The sequence below is a fragment of the Poeciliopsis prolifica genome, unplaced genomic scaffold (assembly GCF_027474105.1).
Source record: "Poeciliopsis prolifica strain line A6 unplaced genomic scaffold, Auburn_PproV2 SCAFFOLD056, whole genome shotgun sequence".
NCBI classification, from domain to species: Eukaryota; Metazoa; Chordata; class Actinopteri; order Cyprinodontiformes; family Poeciliidae; genus Poeciliopsis; species Poeciliopsis prolifica.
The window spans coordinates 661,076-681,068 of NW_026562431.1; the positions used below are offsets into that span (position 1 = coordinate 661,076).

The window sequence follows — 19,993 nt, forward strand, 5'->3', positions numbered from 1 at the left end:
GCAACTCACTGCTGCAGGAAAAGCATTTATCCACCGTCATCAGTGGCCGTGCCAACTATCTTCAGCATTAATGACAGGCTCCACTGTTGAGGAAAAGCTGCAGCTTGGCTGGGATAATTGACGGCACCAGTTCATGCAGGCAGAGCGCCATCGCCTGCATCCAAGCACTGCATTGCAGGGTTTCCCATTGAAGGTAGAAACATGACGATACGGCCCCTTCCTCACCTGACCTGATCCCTTTAAAGACTGATCCTTCTGAAACCAGATTTATGGTGAAGGAGCTGAGCTCTGGGAGGCTGCTGCTACATCCACCATCAATCAGGTCAGGAAACAGACAGACTTCTGTTATTAAAAGTCACTATTGATAATACATGTTTATAAAATGTCAGGTTTAGTTGTATATTTTGAAAAACAAATGAGATGGAAACATTTTCATTTGTCTATTTAGTTGCTCAACAAATCTTCACACTAACAAATAGATATTCTGCTGAAACAACCAGAAGGTCCTCTTTATTTTCTTGAATTATCAGGTTTACTAACATTTAGAATTGATTGATCAGTAATAAAAATCCTCTGAAGGACAACATGTCTAATAACTGCACACAGTGTTGCTGTGCCTCCATGCTGCCATCAGATCTGCTCTTGTTCCTTCATCACCATGCCAAAGTGAAAGTGTTTGTCACTCGGATGCTGTGACATGAAGAAGTCTGGACCTGAACCCAGTTGAAACCCTGCAGCCACACAGGGAACAGCAGGACAGGCTCTGAACCGCTGACTGATGAGAGGAAGACGTACTCAATTATGCCGTTTCATCCCACTGCTTCTTGCTGTACGTTTATTGTAATGACACTGTAACATGGGACATTGTTGTACCTCTGATGCATTTCCAGTTTTTCAGATCTGGAAAAGATCTGAAAGATAGTCTGTCTCTAAACTGACAAGTGAAAGGGTTTATGTTTTCTTTTCTTGCATTCCTCCTGTAGTAAATCTGTTGGCTGCAGTAGTGACAGGCTGACATCGAACAGCTAACAGAAGATGCCAGTGACTTCTCCCTGCTCTGAGCTTTGATGAGCAAGCTCCTCTTTGGCTCAGTGTTTAAGTAATTATCTGATTATTTTTGCTGAGCTCTGCCAGTGGCTGTGCTGCATTTCTACGCTTTACTGAGATGAACCAGATTCAGGGGTGCAAGCTTAGCAGATTGTGCTCCAGCTCTGCAGGACGAGGTCCCAGAGGATTCAACAGCAAGGTAGGACAGCATGCAGGGACCGGTGCATGGGAACTTGCTAGTATAAGAGTTCATCAGGATGGATTCCCTCATGTTTACCAATTTTAAGTCTTTAAATTGTGTCAGATTGAATCCCTTAATCTCTGGATGGTTGAGGTTTTTCTAGCATTTTTTCCTAGAATGTGTGGCTTTTTGCTCTGAAAACATTTATGACCATAAAGCAGCGTTGTACTGGAAGGACTTCGGGCTGCAGGAGATGAATTATTGCAGGCAGAGTGGTGCAACTTTTACCTCCTCCTGAGATCATCCTTAGTGTGAACGGAGCTCCGCTGTGTGGAAAAACGCTCCATGCACTTGCATCCTTTCTCATGTTACACACTGTCTGAAATGCTTTTCATCACTTTCAACGCTTATCCAGGGTTACACACCGCAACCACTGCAACATACTGAGCAGATGAGGAACACAAGAAACAGGTTGAGTGAAGATTTATGACCAGCTGTTGGCTTACAACTTAACTTTATTAATGAAATGGATATTTTTATATATTTCTGTTGAACCTGTTCAATTACTCAGATTTTCAAGTTTATGTTTTGCTATTCATATAGCAACACTACACAAAAGATGTTGTCTCAAAGTTTAAAATAAGTCATTTAAATAAATCCATGCATTAATCCTAGTTATCCATCAATGCATTAATCTCAGTTTGTTATTGAAACTAGTTTAGAAAGTTTTCTTTCTTAGGAAACCCATCGGGTTCCATCGAGTCGTTGACTTGTAGCATTCCCTCATATAGGACCAGAGTTTACCAACAGCAGAAAATCGCTTGTGTAGTGCTGTTGACTTAACAGCGTTCCCCGTAATGAGCATGCATATAGCAACAGTGGAGAGGAAAATCTCCACAGCAGAATCAGAACCAGAACCTGGGTCTGTACAAGCAGCCATCTGCCACGACTGACTGGAGGTTGAGATGAATGTATAAAAAGAAACGGATGCATTGATGTTGGATTATTTCAATGTTCACTAAGGGAGATCTATTAGTTGATGGATTTGACTTTTGCCTGACTCCAGTTTGACTTAGGATGGATTATAGGTTTGGTCTGTTTTTCAGTCGCTTATTCCAGTGAAAGGAATCCTTGATTTTTTCATTTCTGATTCTACTCTGAATACCTTACGGTCATAATCAACAATAAAAAGCCTCCTTCCACTGTAAACATAATGAACCTCCTGGCTAGTGGCTATAATTTTGCTGATCTACTTCCATTAGTCAGTTTTACAAATTAATATAATGACACTGAAAGTCTAACCTGAAATGCTCTGATTGATAACATTCTCAACCTGTGGAAGTGGTGAAATCACTGCTACAAAGGAAGCTAACGTGTGGCAGGCAGAATTGTTTGTATTGTAACAACCCAGAACGTCTCAACAGAGTTTTTATTTTCAAAGGTTCATTTCTGAAGTTGTGGTCATCTGATTGCTGCTTCATGAAGAGAAGAGATGCTGATGATACTGCTTCTGGGATGGACTACGTTACTTTCTGGCCTCCCGCATGCAGCTTCCTCTTTAACATCCCGTAAGTGAAAAGTGAGCACTGTCCCCAGAACCTCATTTCATCGTTTTAGTGTAGCAAAATCCCTGAACTCCTCCAGTAGGAGATCACCAATAAATAGGCCCACATGTCCTTAGTTTTGGGAGATTGGTGATCGTCCAACACTTTCTAAACCGATATTTGGCTTCACATGAACCACAAGTCTTTCTCTGTGACTATAATGTTCTAACAGCAGTTTATGTGTTTATGTTACTTGTGTACGTACATACAGGATTTCCAGTGAGTAGAGGCAGCAAGTGGCTGGCTCGGAAATGTGAAGTCTTCTTCCTGCCTCCTCTGCCTCCTCCTATGTTTCCTCCAATCAAACACAAAGCAGAGCTGATGGTAAGGAGGTCTTTTGCTCTGCAGTACTTTTAGTTCTGCAGTTTTAGTTTCTAATGTCGTTGGGTTGTAAACTATGAACAAAAGCATCCAGTGATGCTGAGCCTGTTGTCCTCAAACCTTCAGGTCAACATGACAGAACACATCACAGGACCTACAGGGGAAAAGGTGGGGAGGATATTTTCTATTTTATATACTAATCATTGCTAAGGCCATACAGAACAATGCCATAGAAAACATCTTTTTTTGAAACATTACAGAGCATTTTGTGATGTTTTATGTTTAAAGGGCTGCAGAGGGCTGCGAGGAGCAAAGGTACAGAACAGAACAAATTTGATCTGTTTTTTTGTTGTTGTTGTTGTTTTATTTATTTATTTATTTTTATGTAATAGATTAAAAGCAATAGCTCCTTCATTCTGTTTGTTTCAGGGTAAACCTGGTGTGACAGGTCCAAAAGGAGAACCAGGACCACAAGGTCCTCTGGGAAAACCAGGTCAGAAGGTAAAAGGCAGTTTCAAGCATTTGAAAATCTCTACAAATCAGGGACATATGTCCCAACATATGTTTGTTGTTAAGATAATGACCAACAATTCAAAAGATGCTAAAAGAATCTAAGGTTTGTTCAGCCAGTCAACATTGTCATTTCAAAGATCCCAGCAAATTTATGTCGTCACATGTTAGAGTTTATATCAGGCCTAAGAAATCCAACCCGGCCGGCCTGACCCACATGCAGCAACTGTTTCAGTCTAATGAACTGCGGCACCCGATTGACTTCGTTCATTAAATCATCCACTCCTCTGTCTAAACTATAATAAGTAGATTAACATCACTTTGCATGGTGTGTTCTCATGTGGTCTTCTCAGTGCTGCATGCATTTCAGCCTTGTTAGACACACTAGGAGCCTGAGCCTGACCCAGACCTGAACATGGAGCAAATGATTGGGTTCCTACCCGGCCCCAGTCCCATGTCAGGCTCGGCGCAGGCCACAAATCTAAACACAAGTAAAATTTGATTATTAATGAGGACTAAAGACTAGAATCATACAAACCAATGCAAGTAAAAAAAAAAAAAAAAAACACAGATAAAATACCTATATATTTTTCAATTGATTTAAGTCTAAAATAATTGATCTGAGCCTCCAGCCAGTTCTCCATTTCCACATTTAAGGCTCCCATCTCTGCTGTTGTGGTTAATAATGTGCAAATGAAACCATGGAGCAATAGTTAACTGTGTCCAAAGGCCTGACTAGTTACTGATAATTAATACATAAACAAAACAGTGTGTGGCTGCATCATGGCATGGATTACTGTAAAAAATCCCTGCACTGTCCTGAAGTGTAATGATAATTCGGTATAAGGCAAAATACATATCATACACTGTTTACAACAGGTTGTTGAAGTAAGTATTAATCATGTTGGAAAATGAAAGATGATACAAATGGTGATAAAGGGCATTGACCTTTGGAAGCCTAGAGCTCATGTGGGTCACTGGTCCCACAGGGGGAGAAAGGTGAGAGAGGCTGGAGGGGTCTGTATGGAGACATCGGAACTCCTGGGATGATAAAGGTACAACAAAGCTTTAATTCATCTTACATTTCACCAAGTCATGGAAAAATATCTCAACTATTTGGCATGAGGATGCTGTGGACTGTTTTTCTTTTGTTTGTTTTTTCTGTACACATTTATATTATATATATATATATATATATATATAATAAAAAAAGTTTTTCCAACATTTTGAAATTTAGACCGTTAGACTTTGTTGACACAACTTCTTCCATAGAAAAAAATGAAGTGAATACATTTATGTGAAACAATTTATAAAAAGCAACTGAGTAATTTGTAGAATGCCTGTTTTCCTGAGTTTATCCTATGTGTATCTGTGATTCATTCTGATGGCCTATAATGCCTCAGCATTGAGGAGGTGGATTTATTTAAATAAGACAGTTCTGTCAAACATATGCAACACTTAATCTTCAGAACATAATATAAAAGTAAACTAAGATTCAGAGAGATCAAGTAGAAACTAAAAGAATCGGATGAACCAACAACCAAGTGATAACAACACCTTATTTTCTGATGTTAGATCAAAATGGTCTCAAACTATGAAATCTTTCTTTTGCCTTGAGGATCCATATTGACGCTGTACCATAAAAGATCAAGAATTTTTTTTTTTTGCAAATGTATTACGTTGAGAGATTCACTTCCTTATACACACAGTATGGCGCCAGTATCATTTTGAAACAGTTCCTGTATCGGTCACGTGACTTGCTGAAAGCAACACGCGCATCAACACGGGGTTTTGTGTATGGGCTTCACTCATGCGTCGACGCGTCAGTGTTGACGGACCCATCACTACCACCTACACTTTCTGTTTGTTCCAAGTCACAAAATAAAAGATATGAAATTTCCTAACTCTACTGTAAAGTCAGTGTTTGTCTGCAGTTGATATTTTTAAATAGTTAAATTAATATGTTACATTTAAATAACACTCTGAATCTCAAAGTACAAATTAGAACATTTTGCTTGTTTGCTTCTCCTGTAATGTTAAAATCAGCCACCTTAATAACCAGTATGATGTACACTGAAAAAACATAAAGTCTGACCAAGTACTATTGTGCAAATATCTTAGTGCATTTGAAATAAGACAAAACTAATTTCAAAGTAACTTTTCAGCAAGATATAGGAGCTTGTGTTAAATCAATAATTCCACTATAATAATTCAGTAGTTCCACTTGCAGATTGTTTCACTTATAGCAACGCAGTTTTTCCATGTTATAAGTGAAATAATCTGCCAGTGGAACAAATATGTTTCCATCAATATTAAGAAATTATTGACTTAACACAAGATCCCATTTCTTGTTAAAATGTACTGATGAGCTTTCTTTGTTTTATTTCCTTTGTACTAAGATATTCACACTAGAACTAAACAAAAAGTCTTGGTACAATTTAGTTTTTGCAGTGTAAGCTAATAACTGCTGGTATGGTGTAGCCTAGGAATGATGAAGTATCTGGTTTTGACATGTTGTTATGAGGAAGGGGCCAATTAAAATCTGGTTTTGGCCCCAAAACACTTGGGCTGGCCTTGTTGGGGTTTATGAATTTAGCACAAGTGGACCACAAAATGGACCTAAGTGAGTTTGTGTTGTGTTGTTACAGGGCAGTAAAGGTCATCCAGGACTCAGGGTGAGGAACGTTTTCTCCTGCCTTTTCCTGCCAGCCCTCTCTGAGCTGCTTGTCTCTCATCTGCTGTTTTTTCTAATTATCAGGGTGATAAGGGCCTCAAAGGATACAGAGGCCCCACAGGAGAGAAGGTTAGGAAGTCAGAGCTTTTTTCTCCACTCAATGCTGAATGAAACACACTTGGATCTGGTGTATATGTGTGTGTCCACAGGGCAAGCGTGGCGTCCATGGGCCAGCTGGAGAGCAGGTGAAACTCTGACTGATGAGTGGTAGACGAATATAGAAGCTGCATGATGGAGAGGCTGTGACAGAATGCATTTCCTGTCTCAGGGACACCTGGGCCAGAAGGGAAACAGAGGTCTGATGGGGGAGCAAGGAACAAGAGGAGAGCCAGGAGCCAGAGGGAAGATGGTAGGTCCACACAGATGTACTGCATGCATATTCCAAGTATTCATGATTGTAGTTGATTAACACAAAGTAGTGTTAATCACTACTTGTGTGATTAACAAATTGTTAATCACATTTCTTAACTACTTGTTAACACAAGGTTAAGTACTTATGTTAACAAGTATTTATTGATAAGTACTTGTTTATACAAGTTAACAAATACTTAACTTGTGTTAACACAACTTAACACATTCCCTAAGTGGATGGAATGTATGTATCTATAGTTATAAGTATATTCAAACATTAATTTTTCAAAGAGTCAGCAAGTCAGTAAATGTGTGCAGGGCTTAAAAGGTTCTATGGGACCGGCCGGGGAACAGGGAGACCCTGGTGCAGCAGGACTGCATGGTCTACATGGAGAGCCTGGTCTACCTGGACAAGGTTTGTATGGAAGAAAAAAAAATCTATGTAAAATAGTATATATAAAATTCATTTCACTCCAATAAACAAGTGTAACTCATTATGTAGATTAATTCCACACAGTCTGATTTTCAAGTCTTTATTTCTGTTAAAGTTGATTTTCTGCTTATATTTAATGAAAGCCCATTAGAATATTACCTTGACTTTATACATTTGTTATGACCTTTCCATCTGAAATCATGGATGTTGAGATCAGTGGTTTCATATATTGGCAGTTGCCCAGAGTAACAGTAGAAAAGGTGTGCATGGTGAAAAGAACAACTCAGCTGTATTTGCAGTCCTGCAGAGTTGCTCATTTCAGCAGGCAGAAGTCAGACCTTCCATGCAGCCAGCAACAATAGAGATAAAGGGATCTGTGAGCCTTAGAGACTTCACAAACTCTAATGTTTACCTCTGTAGAATATATAGTGTTTGATCCACATCCCTACAGTTTTATTGTGGAATTATGAGCACAAAATCCTAACATATCTGATAAGAGGTTAGGCTCTGGTCCTGGCTGAGTGAAGCAGCTCGTGTTGTTCCAGTGTACATCCTGCCTGGACTGCAGGGAGACTCCGGCAGCAGAGGACCCCAACCCCCTGCAGCTGCCCACGAGGTCAAAGTTCACAGAGTCCATTGGACAATGTACTGACGGTCAGTAAACTCTCCCACTCCCACTTATTGAACAATGTGGTTCAAACAATAAACAAGTCAATCTGAGGTCTGGTAAATGGAGGCGGCAAACTTCCAGCAGGGGGCCTCAGATATGCATCCTGACATCCGAGGCCTCATTGCAAGGTTCTGCTAGGCCTGACCTCGCAGATCTTGTTCAATTCTGTGAGCTTCTTCTTGTCTCAGGTATCTTGATTTCTCCCTTTTTTAAGGATAAATATTCATCCCATCTTTATTTCTGCAGGTGTTTATTGCAGACGGAGAGAAAGAGATGAGGCGGTTGCGGGCGGAGAACGTGATGGTGCTGAGGACGGACAGAAGATCTCTCTTCATCTACACAGATTCCCAGTGGATGAATGTCCTGGTAACCACTGCCGGAGAAGCAATCCAAGAAGTTTAGAGGGAATAGAAATACAATATTATCAGACAGACATACCTCCTCTAGGTTTTAATTATCAGGACAGAAAGAACTTTATTTGGTCTGTGCCATCTAACATTTAAGTTTTCTTGAACATCAAATGTAATCTTGCCTTCTACTGGATACTCATCTGTAACCAGTCAACAGTTGTTCCTTCAGGATGTGTCAAACATCCTGAGACAGTTTAGCTCCACAAGTTTGACATTACAGTAGTCTAGACAGAGAGCATCCATCTTCATCCACACCCCAGAACATCAACACACATGCAGAAAGAAGTATAAACACAGAAGTTCCTTCAGTTTAATCAGAGTTGACAGAAAGTTAAATCATGCCAAAAAGTATTCATATTGATGAGGCATGAAGTGTGCATCATGCATGAAACACCTGCCTGGTTCGGATCAACTACCAATTCTATTAGAGAGGAAAATTAAAATTAACGCATTTAAAACAAGCTGGACCAAATGAAGACGACTTCAATATTTTGAAGTAAAATTTTTTTGCATGTCCTTAGTTGACCTTTATACATTTATTGTCCCATCAAATCATGTCTGACAAATGCTTACACCAGGAGTAGCACCAAGTATTTTACATTGATTCAGGTTTGATAAGATATTGTGAATTATAGAATTTTTTTTTTTGCAGTCTGGTCATCTTTAGGTACCATGTGTTATTGTTTCTTACAAGTAGATTGCAGCATGTTCAATGCAGTCACTTAAATTAAGCAGAATTTGAATAATAAGTTCATTTACTTTACTAACTTAACTAAGTAATTATTTGCACATAGATTGATGTTTTCAAACCTTTATTTCATTTCATTTGATGAGGATATAATCAGGATATGACTTCACACTAATTGCCTGCTTAAAAGTGTTATAATGAAAAGTTACTTTAACATAGCCATCCATTCTCTGTGTGTTTTGCTCCATGCTTGGACCAGGAGGGCCGCAGACTACACCTTGACAGCTAACTGGGTGATCTTTCCAAGCTGACTGATGGGTCATCAGATCGATTCCTTCTCCTCTCCTGCAACATTTTACTGGTTTCAAAGACTCACTGAGTCCAGATTAAGAATCTCTGCATGTCTGGTATTTTCATTTATGAGGATTTTTTTTAACAATTGTTTTTCAAATTTAGATTTTCCTCATGCAAACACTTTGTCCAACATAAATGTAAAACTGTGTTGCAAGCAGCCAAAGACACGTTCAAACAAAAACACCAATAAAGCTCTCATCACTTATGCAATGGCCGACAATGTGTTTCCAACATGTAAATGTGTGTGTCTGTGTCCAAGCCGTGGTGCATGAATATGTGAGCAGCAGATTTATAATTGAAACAGTTGAAACTAGATATTTAAATATATTAATTAGAAATACACAGTTTACATACTATACATATATATATTTGAGAATCCTCAGTCATTATTAAAAGGAAGGCAGTCAGAATAATTAACTCCCAGGATATGCCTGAGTTCCATGCCACAAATGTGTAAGTTTAAACATTTATTGCAGGAAGGGGATGGAGGGATGAATGAGCTTGGATCTGAGGATGCTGGAGGTTGGGAGATGAAGACTCAGCGTGGGGGTATGGTCTTCAGGAAGATTTGGTCCGCTTATTTTCCCAAGCCCACCTACCTCAGGTCTTCAGATCCCTGTGGGTTTCTCAGATGGAACCTGCAGCAAAAAGAATACAGCATGGTTATGGCATGGAGGGAAGGAGAAGAGGGATGAGGATAATGGGAGAAAGGAATGAAAGGGAAAAATTTGATCGATTGAAGTGGGCTGATGTAAAACAGGTAAATGATAAGAGAGGGTGGAGTTGATGAAACGCAACAGAGAATGGGTGTGCAGAGTATAAGTAGATTACTTGGAACATTGGAGTTATGGTTTGGGTGTGTCAGTGCTCCTGAACTTAAGTTAATGGAAGAATTATATATTCTGTGTGTATATATATATAGATATATATAAGTATGTATCCCTTGTCCATCCATCCATCCATCTTCTGCCCTTATCCGAGGTCGGGTCGCGGGGGTAGCAGCCTAAGAAGGGAGGCCCAGACTTCCCTCTCCCCAGCCACTTCCTCCAGCTCCTCCGGGGGAATCCCAAGGCGTTCCCAGGCCAGCCGAGAGATGTCGTACCTCCAGGGTGTCCTGGGTCTTCCCTGCAGTCTCCTACCGGTGGGACGTGCCCAAAAAACCTCACCAGGGTGGCGTCCATGGGGCATCCTGACCTGATGCCCGAGCCACCTCAACTGTCTCCTCTCTATGTGGAGGAGCAGCGGCTCTACTCTGAGTCCCTCCCGGATGACTGAGCTTCTCACCTTATCTCTAAGGGAGAACCCAGCCAACCTACAGACAAAAAATCATTTCAGCCGCTTGTATGCGAGATCTCGTTCTTTCGGTCATGACCCAAAGTTCATGACCATAGATGAGGGTAGGAACTTAGATTGACCAGTAAAAGAGAGCTTCGCTTTTGACTCAGCTCTCTCTTCACCTCGACGGACCCGCTTCACAGCGGACGCCACCCCAATCCGCCTGTTGACCTCCCGCTCCCTTCTTCCCTCATTCGTGAACAAGATCCTAAGATACTTAATCTCCTCCACTTGAGGCAGGACATTCCCCTCGACCCGGAGGAGGCATCTACCCTTTTCGGGCTCAAGACCATGGTCTCGGACTTGGAGGCATTGATCCTCATCCCGGCCGCTTCACACTCAGCTGTGAACCGCTCAAGCGAGAGCTGCAGATCATGTCCCGATGAAGCCAATAGGACCACATCATCCGCAAAAAGCAGAGATGGAATCCTGATGCCACCAAAAACAGATCCCCTCAACACCTTGGCTGCGCCTAGAAATTCTGTCCATAAAAGTAATGAACAGAATCGGTGACAAAGGGCAGCCCCGGCAGAGTCCAACCCTCATCGGAAACGAGTCTGACTTATTGCCGGCAATGCGGACCAGACTCTGACACCGGTCATACAGGGACCTGACAGTCCATATCAAAGGGCCCGGTACCCCATACTCCCGGAGAACCCCCCAGAGGGCACCCCGAGGGACACGGTCGAATGCCTTCTCCAAGTCCACAAAGCACATGAAGACTGGTTGGGCGAACTCCCATGCACCCTCCAGGACCTTGCTGAGGGTGTAGAGCTGGTCCAGTGTTCCACGACCAGGACGAAAACCACACTGCTCCTCCAAAATCCGAGGTCGACTATCCGACGGACCCTCCTCTCCACCACCCCCGAATAGACCTTGCCACGGAGGCTTAAGAGTGTGATCCCTCTGTAATTAGAGCACACCCTCCGATCCCCCTTTTTAAACAGGGGGACCACCACCCCAGTCTGCCAATCCAGGAGTACCCTCTGATGTCCATGCGATACTGCAGAGTCGCGTCAACCAACACAACCTTACAACATCCAGAGCACTGAGAAACTCTGGGCGAATCTCATCCACCCCCGGGGCCCTGCCACCAAGGAGTTTTTTAACCACCTCGACGACCTCGTCCCCAGAGATTGGAGAGACCAACCCAACATCCCCAGGCTCAGCTTCCTCAATGGAAGGCATGTCAGTGGGATTGAGGAGGTCTTCGAAGTACTCCGCCCCTGGCCCACAACGTGAAGAGTCGAGGTCAGCAGCACACCATCCCCACTATAAACAGGGTTGGTTCTGCATCGCTTCCCCCTCTTGAAATGCCGGATGGTGGACCAGAATCGCCTCGAAGCCATGCAAAAGTCTTTCTCCATGGTCTCTCCGAACTCCTCCCATGCCCGAGGAGGAGTTCCCTTGTGTACCTCATAAAAACACATTATATGTTGCGTATAATAATTGATAATAAAGAAGAGAAGGCTAGGGTGATACTTTGGTTTAATATAATTTTCATAATACTCCATTTTTCTTGAAATTTTAAAGACACATTCACGCGCTAATGATTGAAATCTACTGAACTGTCAGGCAGTCTGATAAAAGCGGCGATGCAATTGGGTTTTCTAAACATTACCAGCAGATGATATGGCTGAACTGTTTTGGTGACGATTCAATACAGATAAGGAATTAAATGATTACAGGGAAAACTCCAACTGCCGACTTTTCTGCTACTTTATCAAGTGATACATTTGGTATTACTTGAAATTTTATGCCAAACACACATTTGTCCTACACTAAGAGTTTTCTGCTTGACGCATCAGCAGCAAAACTGCTAGTTTAGTGTTGAAGAGAAATTTTAGGGAAACTAACTTCTAGCATCAATACAGTATTTTTCCATGAATTTTACAATTTCCAAAAGTTGTACATTTCTAAAATAAGTTTGAAAACATCAGTAAATAGACTGATGCTTATTTACACATCAGTAGACAAGGTGATGGTTATTTACTGATTATCACTAAATAAACATAAAAGTTCATTTATTTACTGATGCAATAATAGCATGACCAGTATTGCTGAAATTTAAGTTTATTTAATTAGTCAATTAAGTCACTAAAATAAATTAACTTTTTAATCAAATTCTACTTCATTTAAAATGACTGCATTTTAAATTAAATAAAAATTATCTGTCTTGAGTTATAGTAACACTCTGAACAGCATGTGGTAATGTAGTGCTTTGCATTTTAACTTTGTATCTTCTCATTTTTACCATCAATATTATGGATTTTTTTTTTCAGTGAAGCAAAAGACTGTAGCTCGAATAATATGCAGAAATCCACTGTAAAGTGAGAAAAACATTTGCCAAACCCAATGTAAGCAATGATAATTGGAATGGAATCACATAAATTCAGGAACATAACTAGTAGTGATGAAATTGAAAAGGTGGATTGTAGTGAGTCACACTAAATGTGCTGTAAAACCCGTTGCAGGTGTTTGTGAAGTTCCACCAACCAAACTTAGGGGGACCTTTTGGTATGTTAGCCCAATCCTTTGCTTTTGGAGACTGAGATCGCAATGAAGGATTAAGAGATTCTTAATGGAAAAACTTTAAATTGACAAGATTGGGTCATGAGTAAAGTGCTGAAAAACCTGTAGCAGGTGTTGATGACTTCTCACTTACTGGTTTTGATGGTGCTGTTGGTTTCTTAAACTGTTAATGGGAAAGCTTTTGACTTATAAATTTAGCAAATTTACAAAAATTGGGACATAATAAAAATATTGTAAAATCTGTGGCAGTTGATAACTTCTCACGTACCGGTTTTGGTGGGACTGTTGGTTTTTCTGCTCCATCATGCTCTTTTGGAGACTGAGTTGACAATGAAGAATTAAAAGACTTTTAATAGAATAACTTTTGTCTTGTAAATTTAGTAATCTTGCAAAAATTGGGTCATGATTAAAGTATTATAACATCTGTGGCAGGTGTCTCACGTACCGGTTTTTGTGGCACCTTTGGTTTCTCTGCCCCATCGTTCTTTTCTGGAGACTGAGATCACAATGAAGGATTAAAAGAGGGTTGGAGGGAAAACATTTGTCTTATAAATTTGGTAATTGTCCATCAATTTGGTCATGATTAAAGTACTGTAAAATCTGTGGACAGTGTTGATTACTTCTCACATACCGGTGTTGGTTGGACTGTTGGTTTTTTAACCTCATCCTTTTCTTTTGGAGACTGAGTAGACAATGAAGGATAAAAAGACTGTTAATGGTAAAATATTTGACTTGTAAATTTTGCAAATTTACAAAAATTGGGTCGTGAGTAATGTATTGTAACATCTGTGGCAGGTGTGTCACTTACCGGTTTCGGTGGCACCTTTGGTTTCTCTGCCCCATCGTTCTTTTCTAGAGACTGAGATCACAATGAAGGATTAAAAGAGGTTTGGAGGGAAAACATTTGTCTTATAAATTTGGTAATTGTCCATCAATTTGGTCATGATTAAAGTACTGTAAAATCTGTGGACAGTGTTGATTACTTCTCACATACCGGTGTTGGTTGGACTGTTGGTTTTTTAACCTCATCCTTTTCTTTGGAGACTGAGTAGACAATGAAGGATAAAAAGACTGTTAATGGGAAAATATTTGACTTGTAAGTTTTGCAAATTTACAAAATTGGGTCATGATCAAAGTATTGTAAAACACTGTGGCAGGTGTTGATAACTTCTCACATACCGGTGTTGGTGGGACAGTTGGTTTCTCTGCCCCATCCTTCTCTTTTGGAGACTAAGTAGACAATGAAGGAATAAAAGAGTGTTATCTTGTAAATTTTGTAATTTTACAAATATTGGGTCATAATTAAGGTATTGTAAAACCTGAGGCAGATGTAGATGACTTCTGACTTACCAGTGTTGGTGGGACAGTTGGTTTTTCTGCCCCATCATTCTCTTTCGGAGACTGAGTTGACAATGAAGGATTAAAAGTCTGTTAATGGGAAAACATTTGACCTGTAAGTTTTGCAAATTTACAAAAATTGGGTCATGATCAAAGTATTGTAAACACTGTGGCAGGTGTTGATAACTTCTCACATACCGGTTTTGGTGGGACAGTTGGTTTCTCTGCCCCATCCTTCTCTTTTGGAGACTAAGTAGACAATGAAGGAATAAAAGAGTGTTATCTTGTAAATTTTGTAATTTTACAAATATTGGGTCATAATTAAGGTATTGTAAAACCTGAGGCAGATGTAGATGACTTCTCACTTACCAGTGTTGGTGGGACAGTTGGTTTTTCTGCCCCATCATTCTCTTTCGGAGACTGAGTTGACAATAAAGGATTAAAAGTCTGTTAATGGGAAAACATTTGACCTGTAAGTTTTGCAAATTTACAAAAATTGGGTCATGATCAAAGTATTGTAAACACTGTGGCAGGTGTTGATAACTTCTCACATACCGGTTTTGCTGGGACTGTTGGTTTTTCTGCCCCATCATTGTCTTTCGGAGACTGAGTACACAATGAAGGATTAAAAGAGTGTTAATAGAATAAGTTTTGTCTTGTAAATTTAGTAATCTTGCAAAAATTGGGTCATGATTAAAGTATTGTAAACAGTGTGGCAGGATTTGATTACTTCTCACTAACCAGTTTTTGTGGCACCTTTGGTTTCTCTGCCCCATCGTTCTTTTCTGGAGACTGAGATCACAATGAAGGATTAAAAGAGGGTTAGAGGGAAAACATTTGTCTTATAAATTGTGTAATTATACATCAATTGGGTCATGATTAAAGTATTGTAAAATCTGTGGACAGTGTTGATTACTTCTCACATACTGGTGTTGGTGGGACTGTTGGTTTTAACCTCATCCTTTTCTTTTGGAGACTGAGTAGACAATGAAGGATTAAGAGACTGTTAATGGGAAAATATTTGACTTGTAAATTTTGCAAATTTACAAAAATTGGGTCGTGAGTAATGTATTGTAACATCTCTGGCAGGTGTGTCACTTACCGGTTTCGGTGGCACCTTTGGTTTCTCTGCCCCATCGTTCTTTTCTAGAGACTGAGATCACAATAAAGGATTGAAAGAGGTTTGGAGGGAAAACATTTGTCTTATAAATTTGGTAATTGTCCATCAATTTGGTCATGGTTAAAGTATTGTAAAATCTGTGGACAGTGTTGATAACTTCTCACATACCGGTGTTGGTGGGACAGTTGGTTTTTCTGCCCCATCATTCTCTTTTGGAGACTGAGTTGACAATGAAGGATTAAAAGAGTGTTATCTTGTAAATTTTGTAATTTTACAAATATTGGGTCATAATTAAGGTATTGTAAAACCTGAGGCAGATGTAGATGACTTCTCACTTACCAGTGTTGGTGGGACAGTTGGTTTTTCTGCCCCATCATTCTCTTTCGGAGACTGAGTTGACAATGAAGGATTAAAAGTCTGTTAATGGGAAAACATTTGACCTGTAAGTTTTGCAAATTTACAAAAATTGGGTCATGACCAAAGTATTGTAAACACTGTGGCAGGTGTTGATAACTTCTCACATACCGGTTTTGCTGGGACTGTTGGTTTTTCTGCCCCATCATTGTCTTTCAGAGACTGAGTAGACAATGAAGGATTAAAAGAGTGTTAATAGAATAACTTTTGTCTTGTAATTTTAGTAATCTTGCAAAAATTGGGTCATGATTAAAGTATTGTAAACAGTGTGGCAGGATTTGATTACTTCTCACTAACCAGTTTTTGTGGCACCTTTGGTTTTTCTGCCCCATCGTTCTTTTCTGGAGACTGAGATCACAATGAAGGATTAAAAGAGGGTTAGAGGGAAAACATTTGTCTTATAAATTGTGTAATTATACATCAATTGGGTCATGATTAAAGTATTGTAAAATCTGTGGACAGTGTTGATTACTTCTCACATACTGGTGTTGGTGGGACTGTTGGTTTTTTAACCTCATCCTTTTCTTTTGGAGACTGAGTAGACAATGAAGGATTAAGAGACTGTTAATGGGAAAATATTTGACTTGTAAATTTTGCAAATTTACAAAAATTGGGTCGTGATTAAAGTATTGTAACATCTGTGGCAGGTGTGTCACTTACCGTTTTCGGTGGCACCTTTGGTTTCTTTGCCCCATCCTTCTCTTTTGGAGACTAAGTAGACAATGAAGGAATAAAAGTCTACTAGAAGGAGAACTTTTATCTTGTAAATTTTGAAATTTTACAAAAATTGGATCATAATTAAGGTATTGTAAACACTGTGGCAGGTGTTGATAACTTCTCACATACCGGTGTTGGTGGGACAGTTAGTTTTTCTGCCCCATCATTCTCTTTCGGAGACTGAGTTGACAATGAAGGATTAAAAGTCTGTTAATGGGAAAACATTTGACCTGTAAGTTTTGCAAATTTACAAAAATTGGGTCGTGATTAAAGTATTGTAAAATCTGTGAGAGGTGTTGATAACTTCTCACGTACCGGGTTTGCTGGGACTGTTGGTTTTTCTGCCCCATCGTTCTTTTCTAGAGACTGAGATCACAATGAAGGATTAAAAGAGGGTTGGAGGGAAAACATTTGTCTTATAAATTTGGTAATTGTCCATCAATTTGGTCATGATTAAAGTATTGTAAAATCTGTGGACAGTGTTGATTACTTCTCACATACCGGTGTTGGTGGGACTGTTGGTTTTTGAACCTCATCCTTTTCTTTTGGAGACTGAGTTGACAATGAAGAATTAAAAGACTGTTAATGGGAAAATATTTGACTTGTTAATTTTGCAAATTTACAAAAATTGGGTCGTGATTAAAGTATTGTAAAATCTGTGGCAGGTGTTGATGACTTCTCACGTACCGTTTTTGGCGGGACTGTTGGTGTTGTTACCCCATACGTCTCTTTTGCAGACTGAGATTACAATGATGGATTTATAGAGGGTTAATGGGAAAACTTACGACTTGGAAATTTTGTAATTGTACATCAATTGGGCATGCTTAAAGTGTTGTAAAGCCTGTGGCAGGTGATAACTTATAACTTACCGGTTTTGGTGGCACTTTTGGGTTTTTTTTCTGACCCTTTTTGTTTTTAGACTGAGTCGACAATGAAAGATTAAAAGACTGTTAAGAGGAAAACTTTACATTGAACAGTTTCGTAATTTTAAAACATTGGTTCATGTTTTCAGTATTGCAAATCCTGTGGCAGGTGTTGATGACTTCTCACGTACCGGTTTTCGTGGGACTGTTGGTTTGTTTGCCCCTTTCTTCTTTTTTGGGAGCTGAAAATACCATCTTTCTATGGCTGTAGATGGTCCAAATACCCAAAATGGTTTTGATTAAATATCTCTCGTGTGGGATGCTTTTAGAAATGAAGCTGACATATATGAAAGATCAGGTTGTTTCATTTAATGATATTTTTACTCACCACAGGTGTTTATTATCCACATCTGTATGAAGGAATAACTTATGTGATTCTGGAGAAAGCAGCCCAGATGACCTATTGCCTTTGGTAGCAAATAAATGCTGCAAGTCTTATCATGTCCATAATAGGGCTTAGACATTTTGTTAGCATATCCAGAGAAGTACTTAGAGTTTTTCAGAGGTTTTCTATTCATAGTCCACTTGCAGAAATAGTTGCCCTGTTTCTGAGAAAAGCAGATAAACCTCTTCATTCCAGACATCATACATTGAGAATCTAGCCACGGAGATGACACAGGAGCTGAGAGATAAACCACAGAAGTATTATTGAAATTTTAAGTTAAAATACAATTCAATTGACAGAACAGACATGATAGTTTTATTTGACATTCTATAGATGAAATACAATGTTAGATTTTTATAATTGCTATTAATGTATGAGAAGAAAATAAAAATAAGTAGAAATGTAGGAAGATCAACATCTAATTACCTTCAATAAAAAGCTTCAAAGTTCTTATAACTTTGCGCTTTCGACCTTCCTTGAACACAACAAGTTGATATAAACCGCTGTCGTGCCTTCTAAGGTTAGTGATCTTAACTATTCCATTATGTGGAAAAAAGCTAAATCTATTGTCCTCTGTACGAGCTACAATCTTTTGGGACATCCAGTGGAATAACTGTGAGCGTTGCTTGGCCCAAATGAATTCAGGTAGTGTTGTGGCCGTATCCATTATCCGAAGGTTCACTGTTCCTCCTAAGGCTCCAAAACAACGAACGTCCTTCTTTCTGGCATTGCAGGAAGATTCCACACCTTAGAAAAATAGAAAAACGGGAAGACAAATTTATTTGCATGAAACCATTTTTAACACTCCACAACAGCAAGACTCAACCTTGAAACAAAAAACTTTTGGTTCAGCCAGCTGATGACTGTTCAGTTGGTTACTCCTATATGGACAGTTGTAGTTCCTTACTATCAGAGAGTCCACAAAATTGAGCGAATCCAAAACAATCTCCTATAATATGAGAAATCTGAGCTGTAAGTCCTTCCTGGAGGAGGACATCTGCTGAGAAATGCAGATAATAGCCAACGTTTTCTATCTTCTGCTATCAACTTTTTACTGTCATGAACACTGAAATAATCCAACATCATTTTGTTTGTTTTTTCTTGTGTTTTCTGCTCTGTCTTCTCAGAACCTCATCTGTCCAAGTCAGATGGCTGTCAATTATTCCTACTTTGACTGCTATTGTTATCAGTAGTGGTTGCATTTCTGTTTTTTCTATAATCATTTCATGCCAAAAAAAAAGCTACATATACCTAATTAAAAACAACAAATACATTAATTTGACATTAATGCTGACAAAGTGTGTACTAACTTAATTTGACAACCAAAATTTTATTATCAATAAAATGTGATTATCGTTCACACAGTAATGATGTGTATGTCTGATAATATCAGAGGCATGACCCAATGCAGACACAGCAAATGAAGACTTTGATTTTGGTTTAAGAAGAAAACTTTAAGAATATCCTTGAAATCCAAGGCATTAAAAAATGAATCAACGTAGAAAATATTAAACAATGTGTCATTAAGAGATTTCACAATGTAGAATGTATGAGAAATCCAGACAAAACAACCACACAGTCAATAAGGTGTTATGTGAAAAATCATGAAGAGCTCACCACAACAGACTCCTATCAGCATCAACTGCAGTCCAATCACAGCTTTCATGTCTCTAAAAAGATGAGCTTTTGTTGTTGAAGAGCTGTTAAAATAAACATATTCTACAGTTGATAGCATGCCCTGTTATTGATTAGCTTCAGAAAAAATATTGTACAAATACCTTCGGTTCAGGTAATTGTTAGCTTTTTCTATCACTCAGCTCTTCTGTTGGGAGCCCAAGGAAGGAGCTGGAGTCAGTAGCAAGCCAGAGACTAATTTATTCTTGACCACATGTAAAGTTGTACAGCACTGAGCCTTTTATGCAGTGT

At 39.3% G+C, this 19,993-nt stretch overlaps 2 protein-coding genes across 20 annotated transcripts; one reads left to right on the forward strand and one right to left on the reverse strand.

The window, feature by feature from the left end:
- Positions 1-1,030: 1,030 nt before the first annotated feature.
- LOC129379230 (collagen alpha-1(XXIV) chain-like) lies at positions 1,031-9,290 on the forward strand. Of its 2 annotated transcripts, none has more exons than XM_055059925.1 (14): positions 1,031-1,246; positions 2,670-2,796; positions 3,044-3,156; positions 3,280-3,321; positions 3,442-3,468; positions 3,583-3,654; positions 4,653-4,718; positions 6,312-6,338; positions 6,422-6,466; positions 6,547-6,582; positions 6,666-6,746; positions 7,067-7,163; positions 8,098-8,217; positions 9,209-9,290. In XM_055059925.1, exons 2-14 carry the CDS (start codon positions 2,721-2,723, stop codon positions 9,229-9,231), a joined length of 825 nt encoding a protein of 274 aa, XP_054915900.1. In that variant the 5' UTR covers positions 1,031-1,246; positions 2,670-2,720; the 3' UTR covers positions 9,232-9,290. The 2 variants fall into 2 exon arrangements, with proteins under 2 accessions (XP_054915900.1, XP_054915901.1); XM_055059926.1 differs by lacking the exon at positions 9,209-9,290 and adding an exon at positions 7,727-7,835 and having other exon boundaries at positions 8,098-8,206.
- Positions 9,291-9,416: 126 nt separating this feature from the next.
- LOC129379226 (proteoglycan 4-like) lies at positions 9,417-19,993 on the reverse strand. 18 transcript variants are annotated; one of them, XM_055059908.1, is made up of 24 exons: positions 19,846-19,993; positions 19,685-19,767; positions 18,494-18,814; positions 18,011-18,304; positions 17,814-17,887; positions 17,629-17,679; positions 17,447-17,497; positions 17,261-17,338; positions 17,075-17,125; positions 16,889-16,966; positions 16,703-16,753; positions 16,526-16,576; positions 16,340-16,390; positions 16,154-16,204; positions 15,968-16,018; positions 15,797-15,847; positions 15,611-15,661; positions 15,464-15,511; positions 14,165-14,194; positions 13,979-14,029; positions 13,802-13,852; positions 13,616-13,666; positions 13,439-13,489; positions 9,417-9,941 (listed from the first exon to the last, which is right to left on the reverse strand). In XM_055059908.1, exons 2-24 carry the CDS (start codon positions 19,731-19,733, stop codon positions 9,912-9,914), a joined length of 1,716 nt encoding a protein of 571 aa, XP_054915883.1. In that variant the 5' UTR covers positions 19,734-19,767; positions 19,846-19,993; the 3' UTR covers positions 9,417-9,911. The 18 variants fall into 18 exon arrangements, with proteins under 18 accessions (XP_054915883.1, XP_054915882.1, XP_054915876.1 ...); XM_055059907.1 differs by having other exon boundaries at positions 15,464-15,484; positions 15,968-16,045; XM_055059901.1 differs by having other exon boundaries at positions 15,968-16,045.